Source organism: Toxotes jaculatrix, chromosome 6, assembly GCF_017976425.1.
Source record: "Toxotes jaculatrix isolate fToxJac2 chromosome 6, fToxJac2.pri, whole genome shotgun sequence".
Taxonomy (NCBI): Eukaryota; Metazoa; Chordata; class Actinopteri; family Toxotidae; genus Toxotes; species Toxotes jaculatrix.
This window is the reverse complement of record NC_054399.1, coordinates 8,616,035-8,626,082: the sequence shown is the minus strand read 5'-3', so window position 1 is coordinate 8,626,082 and position 10,048 is coordinate 8,616,035. Positions and strand designations below refer to the sequence as shown.

General features: G+C 40.4%; 2 protein-coding genes across 2 annotated transcripts; both read left to right on the top strand.

Annotated features, from left to right (window-relative positions):
- On the top strand, positions 1-1,263 carry foxe3 (forkhead box E3). Its single transcript, XM_041040764.1, has one exon. The coding sequence runs from the start codon at positions 1-3 to the stop codon at positions 1,261-1,263; it is 1,263 nt and encodes a 420-aa protein (XP_040896698.1).
- Positions 1,264-7,373: 6,110 nt separating this feature from the next.
- Positions 7,374-9,007, top strand: foxd2 (forkhead box D2). Its single transcript, XM_041039524.1, has one exon. The coding sequence runs from the start codon at positions 7,822-7,824 to the stop codon at positions 8,920-8,922; it is 1,101 nt and encodes a 366-aa protein (XP_040895458.1). The 5' UTR covers positions 7,374-7,821; the 3' UTR covers positions 8,923-9,007.
- The last annotated feature ends 1,041 nt before the right edge of the window (positions 9,008-10,048 follow it).

The window sequence follows — 10,048 nt, the reverse complement described above, 5'->3', positions numbered from 1 at the left end:
ATGAATCTGGCAAATTATTCTTACTTCTCTGGCATGTGCAACATGACCGCAGAGACGCAGCACTCGCCTGCCGAGGCAAGTCCTGTTGTCCTGTCTCCAAATGTGAGCTTGGACTCGCCGCTGCCTCCTCCGCCGCCTCTGATGCTGCAGGCCCGGTCAAAGGACAATATTTTGATCAAGTCTGAGCCCAGAGGGAACAGTCCCAGCACGGAGGACGGAGCCGCTCTGGGCCAGACCGAGGAGCACCTGCCCACCGGGAGCCGCCGGAGGAAGAGGCCCGTCCAAAGGGGGAAACCTCCCTACAGCTACATCGCCCTCATCGCCATGGCCATCGCCAACTCCCCCGAGAGGAAGCTCACTCTGGGGGGCATTTACAAGTTCATCATGGAGCGTTTTCCTTTCTACAGGGAGAACTCAAAGAAGTGGCAAAACTCCATCCGCCACAATCTCACCCTCAACGACTGTTTTGTGAAGATCCCCCGGGAGCCCGGCAGACCAGGGAAAGGCAACTACTGGACTTTAGACCCCGCAGCTGAGGACATGTTTGACAACGGGAGTTTTCTGAGGAGGAGGAAAAGGTTCAAGCGCACTGATGTGAGCACTTACCCCGGGTACATGCAAAGCTCCAGCGCCTTTACCCCAACCCCTATGGGCAGGCCCTCTTACCCTAACACTCTGTACGCAGGGATAGGGTCTGGTTATGGCTCTCAGCTGACAGCCACATCCCCGCATCCTGCCATGCTGCATCATTACCAGACCTCCGCCGGGGTCGGCCAAGGACAGCCGCGCATGTTCAGCATCGACAACATCATCAGCCAGCAGACGGTGGTGCAAAGCGGCGCGGGGGGAGAGCTCAACTCCCAAGCGCTGGGGCTGGGTGGGGGTGACCTGGGCACCATGACCTCCAGCTGCTCGGTCACCGGCACCGACCCGTCTGCGTGCTTCCAGACCCAGACAGTCAACCCCTCGGCGAACATGCTGAGCAGAAACAGCGGGAACATCACCTCCAATCTGGCCGCCGGGTACTCGTACTCTTCTTCATCCTCTCCTCCAAACCTGCCCACCATGAGCCAATCCGGGTTCTCCCCAGGGAACTCTCAAGTTTACTGCTCGGGCAACCGGCTCTCCCTGCCGGCCCTTCGCCCGGGCTCCTGCGCAGAGCACACGGAGCAGCTGCTGGGCCTCTCCAGCCCCATGAACTCCTACAACAACACGTACATGAGACAGGCCAACTTTGCATCAGGGTTAGACCGGTACATGTGAGACTTTGTTAGTTAAAAAAAAAAATCTAAATGAATTTCAGAATATTAGGCTACTAAATAGTCCCATATCATAGAAATATACTCCCAATGAGTCCATATAAAAGGAAACACAATTCGTATATTAACATAAAAGGCCCCTTTAAGAATATTATTGGGATATTTTAGCCTAATATAAGGATTATATTCCAAAACGGCCTTAAACGGCCTACTGTTATGAGTTCACCATATAAGATCTTGTAAGAATTTGATTTATTTTTTGCCAAGATCAGAAACGAAATGACACAAAATGACCGAGCCTCATGCAAAACATTCCTATTTTAAAGGTGTAAAGCCATTTAGATCCGTTTGACACATTCCATGACTGTATCTCAGAGTTTTATGTATTTTAATTGTGACACATTTGGTTCATATTTTCTCGTGTTTCGGAGCCTGTTTTTGAGTTTACACGCGTTCGTTATATCATTGGAGTTTGCTGTTTTTTCATGTAAATAGTTTGTTGATGTAAAAACTTTAATAAAAGAAAAGTGTTGTTTTTGGTGAAGACAGATCTTCTAAAATAAATTCATTTTTTTTTTAAAATAAATGTGGTCTTTCTTTATGACAGTTTAAATATGTTTGATTTAAGTGAGTCTTTTCCAGGCCAGTGTTCACCCTGTCCGTTTTGACTGATCAGTAACAGCCCTCATTTCCCTGTAAACACAGTTCAGTCAGAATTTAGGTAATAAAATCAAGACGTTATGTGATAAAGTGTCTATACTGAAATATAGACATTTTTTTGAATTGAAATATTCAAATAATTGTTTAGACTGTTTTTTAGGGACTGCCTCAAAGTTTAGACATTAGAAATCTTTAGAAATTGGGCAGTTGTAAAGCAAAACTAGATGTTTAATATTAGACCAACAGAAGATAAACCAATGAAATTAGCAGCATAGATTTGCTAGATAGAATTCAAAAGCTGAATTCCCCAGTACTTATTTAGAAATAAAGAGCACAACTTTTATCATCTCCATCATCATAACATTACAAAAATAAAAATAAAAATATAAATCACAGAAATCTCAGGTTAGGACTATAGTAACCACTCAAAGAGAGTACACAAAAAACACAATAATACAAAATGTTCACATCCACGCAGCCATAGCCATCAGGTTCAAATCCTGAAATACAGGCCTCTTGTCAGAACTGAGAGAATATAACTTTACCAACAACACAATGACGAAGTAAAAGATGTACAAGTATAAGTTGTAATTTTTACAGCTTGGACTGGTGTCTCTGTTTAATATCTTTTTTTAAATGATCTTTTAACACAATTTACTTGTAGGTTGAACCACATAAAGTTCTTATTCAAAATGTCTTGATTCATTTAACCCATCTCTTTTCTGTTTTCAGAATCACTTTAATAATAATGATTTTATGTTACTTGTGAAATGGATTTTTATCTGTCAGTTTTATGCTCCTAAAATGATTTTTTTTTTTTTTGTTTCAACTTTGTTGATGCTCGTTTAACATTAGCCTTTCAGTGCTCACTCACAGTTTCTATGAGGAGCCAGAATTACAAATCTACTGATTATTCTCTGGTTATTAAACTGTTTATCAACACCTAACTGTTATTCTGATTTTATAGTTTGATTTTGTTTTTGTTCGTTCGTTTAAGATCATGTAGAAATGAAGAAAGACATTTTCTTGATTAAATCTAAAAGCTCAAAGTAAAAGTAAAAGTAAAAGAAGCTCAAAGTTAAAGGGAAAAAAAAAACAATTTACAAAAACATTTCAATTGCACATAAAAAAGACAGAGAGTGAAAGAAAGAGTTGAAAAAATATTTAAAAACAAAATTTACTATTGTTTAGTACAGTACATTCCCAGGTGATAAATATGTAACATATAAATAATCTGACTTTTCATTTTTAGTTATTTATTTATTTTTAACTTGCCAGACAGTTACAGGCCAGATGAAAGCTTCATCATTGCTGGTGGTCAGACTGTTTCTACTAGTAACAATTATAATTACTATTATACTATACTATTATTCTGATATTGCACAGAGGCTCTTTGACACTGTGTCTACTGCACTTAATGCATCACAGGGGTTGATGGAGGCTTTGCTATGATTTCTGTGAGCGTTCCATGGTACAATCATTTTTGGTGTGAGGGTTGTACTGTAATCAAACTTGGCCACCTGGTGGGTCAATCCGACCACGCACAGGATCTAACTCTGTAACACTGGAACACATGGGGTGAGCCAGCACAAAGACCAAACATCAAGTCCAGCTGCCTTTAATAATCTACTTCCACACATCACGAGCTGGAAAATATCACTGATGTATTAAGTCAGTTTGTCAGCATGGTCAGATTCAGAGTACTGGCCTGGTCCAGCTAAACCTCTGTACCTCTGTCTGATCCAACAGCTGTGTGTTCAGTGTAAGTCAAGGATGTTGGTTCAACACTAAAATGCTGAAGGAATCAAAAAGTTGCTCCAGGTGAAATTTTTCCACCACTAGATGGAAGCAAAAGCAAGAAAAGTTCAGTCTCTGTTTTTTTTTTAATAAACAGATTTTTTTGGTAAGTTTGTTTTGTTTATCAGTTTGTTGTGATTGTTGTATTTATTATGATTAATTACATCAGTATTGGTAAACAGTGAAGTGAAGAAAGCAGATAATAATGTTCCAAATGCTAATTTCAATCTACAACGAGGCTGGTTTGATCTGTACAAGTCTGAGGCATGATTTTTTTTTTAATTAATGGATTTTGCTCAACTAAACTGATTTTGCTTTGTAGTCTTTGAATAGTTTTTTTATCGTTTTGTCGTTTGATGAGACACATCCTCAGTTTTTGTAGTTCTTCTTTCCTTCATACTTAAGTAAGTGATCACCTCTTTTCCCCAGAAACTGGAGAGGTTGGTTTCACACGAAGAGCAAAAGATAATGGACAGACCTTTTCTTGTGGAGAAAAGAAAATTGAGCACTGATGCAAAGAGGTAGTCTGTGCAGAATTTAAAATATTATTAGGAAGCTGGTTAAAGGTTGGCTCCATATCAGGTTTGAAAATGACGATAATGTGCAAAAACACATTAAGAGCACGGCTTTTTAAAGCAAGTGTTCCTTCTGCAGGCAGCTGGTAAAGCTTGAGAGTCTATAGCTGGAACACTGGTTATTTAACCTGAATGAATGAGAAACAGTGGAGACTCAAAATACCTAGTTTCATCCATCCATTCTTGCCTTCATTTAAATATACAAGGAGAGTTTTTTAATTTTAATATTGTTTTCCAGTTGGTCTTAAGGTTTATCATTATGTTATTTACACTGATGAATATAGAGTCACAATGCAGTCTGCTCCCTTAAGAAGCCAAATTGGACAGAAACCTTTTTTGGACATTTATTTATGCTACATGAAGCTCATCTCTGCAAGTCTGTCAGACAGCCAAAGTACTCTAATGCAAATCTAATGTAGTAATTTATGTACTGTCTACTGTTATGCACAGAAATTGTTGTGCATTAATTAAAATTTCTACTCTTTACATATTACTTTAATATATTTTGTTGTTTAAAAAGTGGGGGCACTGCCTTTTATTCACAAATAACTGCTGCTGGACTTGACTTTGATTTGATCCCCTTCTCATGATCTCAGGAGACCTCAGCAGCTTTCAGTCCTTCACTTCAGTTTCACAGTTTTACCATTTCCTTGTATTTACACAGGACGTGACTCAGGCTTTAACTGTCATTTGGGAGTTGATTTTTTTTTTTTTTTTTTAAATCACCGTGGTAACAGCAGAGGGCGCTTCAACACCACAAACTGCAATAACGAGCAGCCCCCTCCACCCGGGGCAGATCACGGCTCATTAGAAACAAAACCTTATTAAACCCTTGGAAACTTGAAGAACCTGAGCGTTTTGTAGTTTACCGAATTTAAATAATTCGAAAAATTTGATAAATAAAAAAAAAATCGATAAAATAACTTTTCAGCCAAATGTGAACGAACTTGGATATGTCTAAGTGGTTTTCTTGATTATGAATTTTTTTCTAAGTTATAGTTTACAAATTTTGCAGCTAAAATTCTAAACATAAAAATATAGTTTGGAACAGGTCCTGTAGCCCATCTTTTTTTTTGACTGACTGTCAAATACAATTAGTGGCTTCCACTATAGAACAAATCCAATGAGTCCAGATATAAAGAATCACAGTTCGTGATCAAGAAGGTCATGAAGATTATTCACCTATAGCAGAGCACTGTGTGAGAGGTCAAGCAGGTAAATAAATGAATAAATAAAAAGGGGGCAGAGTTTTCACCCCATTGCACAAGAGCCTTTTGGCACATTAAGGAATTCCAATGAAAAATATAGAATTAAAATATGCTGCCTGTGAGACCTTGAGAAAATAATGTGCCATGCCTGTCTGTCGGGCAGTTGTCGGGCAAGTCTCGGTGTCGGTTTCCGATTTTAAAAGGCTTGTGACAGGCAGGTCAGAGAAGAGGACACCCCGGCTCAGTCAGGGCTTCTGTGGGGTATTTAAGATGCCGCATGCTCGTCTTCAGCCTGATTCCTCGGTAGAACAGTCGTTTCCTTCAACAAATAAATAAAAATACAGACTGAAACAAGCAAAAGCAAATATACATTGTTGCCCATAAAGTTGGAATAATTTTGTTTTCAGACACATTCCTCTTTTTATTCCTATTCATACACATTAGTAACCACATTGGAAGAGATTGATTGACCAACAAAGAGTAGATATACACTTTATCTATCAAGAATAAATCACAGAAGAGGTAAAATATATTTTTATTCCAACTTTATGGGCAACAGTGTAAATATAAAACAGTGCAGATATATTGTATGAAAACTCTTCTGTTCTCTCATGAGTCAAAAAATAATGACAAGCAGTATATATTGTTGGAGCTATAAGATGAATAGGGTGCTGATGTAAACGCATTATAATAAGTCGGTGTTTCTGCAGCATAATGAACTGGAATGTCCGCCTGTTCCACATAAACCCGCACACATTACAGACGCATTACACATTGTCATCTGCTGGCGTTACATTGCAAAGACGAAGACGAATTGGAGCAGGTTGCAGCTGAATGTGCCGCTGTGAATTATGCAGAAAAATGCAGGTGGATAATGCTGTGACTTCTGGATAAGGAAAACACAAAACCATCCAACACGCCCAAATCAACCAGTTTATCAGGGACCAGGACAGACCTGGAAAAGCTCCGCACCTTGAATAGTTGAATAAAAACTGATTTTACAGACCCAAATGTTTAAAGTTGAAACAAATATTAGAAATATTAAATAAACGTTAAACGAAAGTTTTGTTAATAGGCGTATTTTGGGTTTGGCAAAATCCTCATATCTACAAACTTGTTATTTTAAAGATTTTTTTCTGAATTTAACAAATATATTGCATTTGAAAAGGAACATAATAATATTAATAATAATAATAATAATACTTGCCTTTTCGCCTGTCTTTGACTTTTTAAGTGCAGATATTTTTTCAAAATTTTAACAACCTTCTCGTAACCACATTATAAACAAATGGGACATTTGAATACACTGTAAAAATTGTCCGTACGAGACAATGGGATTGTATACGTTGTGGAGAATGTTTAATGAAGATCTCAGTCGTCATCGTCGGTGTGCACCTTATGGGCTGCATCTCTCACACTACAAAAAGACAATGGCAATTTAAATGAGTCACGGAGCCTCAAGTTCAGAAATGAACTCGGGTTTCAAACGAGTAAAGGAGAAACATCATAATTTGGTTGTCACTGACACTTATTTTTTCTCGCTTTTAGTGCAATTTTTTATCCCTATTCCTATTTTGTGAATAGATTGTCAATATATTGATGAAGTACAGAATGAGGGGAATTTCAGCCTACACCAAGTAAATGAAAACGTCTAAAACAAGTTAATATACATGAGAACAACGGATGTTGTCTTCCTGTACATTTAAATATTCAAATAAATATGATTTTAATATTTAATAGCTGGTCCATCTATTACTTTTTGCAGGGTAATTTAGTCCAGTTCCTGGTAACAGTGACTCAAGGACCACGTGATCAGCGTGGTCCTATAAATACCTTTTGAGAGCTAAGGAGGATAGTGTGACAGTCTGGCTGGATACCTACCCAATGCCGTGCGTAAAAGATATTTTGGAAAGACACTTGGATATCTAGAAGTAGCTTTTTTTAAAATGGCCTACAGCACAAACTGATCACAGACGGAAACCTTCGCGTCTGAAGACAACCGAAGAGTGTATCGGTGCAGGAACGATAGTCTCTGACTGTGTTTTTACGCCTGAGAACCAGAAGTTTTCTGCTCGATGAGAACCTCGCACGGCCCCGCTTGACCAGCCTCGGACGACCAGGAGTCGCCAAAGTCACAGGTCAAAGAGTTATTTATCTTTCCAATAGATTCTAGCCATGTGTGCACTCAGTAGTTGGAGATAAAGCTGCAGCAAAAGTCTGGTGTGGTTGTGAGGGGGAGAGGGAGAGTGTGTGCGCGCGCTCGCCGGACCACAGGAGGAGGAAATCTGGGAGAGAAAGGGAAGAGAAGCGGCGTCTCCAAGGATGACTTTAGGGACGGATATGTCCGACAGCTCTGCATTGTCCGAAGATGTGGACATCGATGTGGTTGGGGGTGACATATCCGTCGGAAAGGACGGAAAGTACATTCACCAGGAGTTCAACTTGGACAATGACTCGGACGATAACTACTCCCAGAACGCGGCCGAGAGGAGTTCCTCTCCCGGTCTCAGCAGCTCCGACTGCCCAGACCAGATGGGGTCCAGCGCAGAGGCCGGGTCCGTGATTGGGGACAAACCCAGAAAAAGTGCACTTGTGAAGCCACCCTACTCTTACATCGCCCTGATCACCATGGCCATCCTGCAGAGCCCCAAGAAACGCCTCACTCTCAGTGAGATCTGCGAGTTCATCAGCAACAGATTCCCTTACTACCGGGAGAAATTCCCTGCGTGGCAAAACTCTATTCGTCACAATCTTTCGCTAAACGACTGCTTCGTGAAAATCCCACGGGAGCCCGGCAACCCCGGAAAGGGCAACTACTGGACTCTCGACCCGGATTCCGCGGACATGTTCGACAATGGCAGCTTCTTGCGCAGGAGGAAGCGCTTCAAGAGGCACCAAACGAATGAAATCCTCAGGGACTCCGGTGGCTTTCTACCCGGGTTTGGATACGGTCCGTATGGATACAACTATGGACTTCAGCTGCAGAACTTCCACGCAGCTCACAACCCGTATCACCCACACCACACAGGTAGCTCATTCCCGTTCCCTAACGCCCCCTGCACCTTGCCCTCATCAGCCTCCATATTCCCTGCGCCGCATCCCCTGCCCTCCCTTTTAGGGGCCGATTTAAGAAAGCCTTTTTATCCTCAACTAAGCCCGTCTCTGCCGCCTCTCAAGACGGACTCCAGCACCCCGAGTCGGCCTTCGTTCTCCATTGACAATATCATCGGTGCAGCCAACTCCACCGCCTCTTCCTACAGCGCGCAGCCGGGCAGCCAGGCTCAGATCCTGGCCATGTTGACCCCGGCACTGGCCTCTGCTTCAAGTCACTTGAACCTATCACAGGACAGTATATTACATCCTGGGCCACAGAGTGAGACTTTTTCCAGCAAAACCCCGAATATGAACACATGTCCTTTCTAAAAGTAAAAGAGGAAAGAAAAGAAAAAAAAAAAGAAAACAAAAAGAAAACCATTAAAGCTGGCGCTGAATGGCCGCTTTTATTAAAAAGCCAATTGTGGCGTCGTCCTATGTGAAGGTAGGCTGAACATTCTTGCTGAAATAAGAGTGTTTTGGCTCTCACCCGTTTCTTAACAATGTAAGAGCAGAGAAAGGTTTATTTATGGTTTGTAAATATGTGTATAATATTGAGAGACAATGGGAGGACACAGTCGGAGAGGGATCTTTTTAAAAACAAAAGAAAACAAACAAAAAACAAAAAACATCAAATTAAAAAAAAAAAAACAGTGCTGGCCTGCAATCTGGCATGTGGCCTTCTTTTGTCAGTGGGAGGAAAAGAAAATGATCCTGTTATTTTATAAGTTAAAGGTGCCACCCACAGGATGATTTGCGATTTTTAAAATATATATATATATAATTGAGAATTTTTATTATGATTTTTAGTGTTTTTATTTTGTGCGTCGTGAGAAAATGGCACTGTTGTTGACATAGGCTGACAAGAGACGGCAAACTCAGGTTTTACTTAGAAAGCACATGGAGATAAAGGGAGGGGAGGGGGGGGGCTCTGACACAAAAATAACCATTTCCCACTCTCACCCACAGACCCCCAGAACACCCCACCACCACCCACCCCACTCTGAATCTCCTCTACATGGTGAATTTGTGACAATATCATTTCATGTTGTTGGACACGTAGGCTGTGTGGTTTTGGTATAAAAAAAAAAGAGCGCATTACCTCTCTCAACCTTTTAATTGTTGTTCGTTCCTATTTCACAATTTAATCTGTGAAACATAGTATGTCATGTGTTGCCAATAGAGAGAGAGAGAGACAACTAAATGTTCATAGGTCATTTTTTGTTGTAACGACAAGAAAAATAAATGTTTGTGAATTTGAAAAAAAGAGAAAATCGTTATTTTTTTATTGTTGAGGCGTCAGACTTTTTTTTAGCACAAAAAATGGATAAAGACTATAATGGACTAAACAGCAGCACAACAGTCGAATTAACTGAAATAAAACTACCATATTTAAAAAAAACAAACAAACAAACCATTTCTTTTAACTTGTAAATGAATTGTTTTAACCATGTAG

Coding starts and splice junctions, on each gene's coding strand:
- foxe3 (XM_041040764.1), top strand. CDS start 1: ATGAATCTGGCAAATTATTCTTACTTCTCTGGCATGTGCAACATGACC.
- foxd2 (XM_041039524.1), top strand. CDS start 7,822: ATGACTTTAGGGACGGATATGTCCGACAGCTCTGCATTGTCCGAAGAT.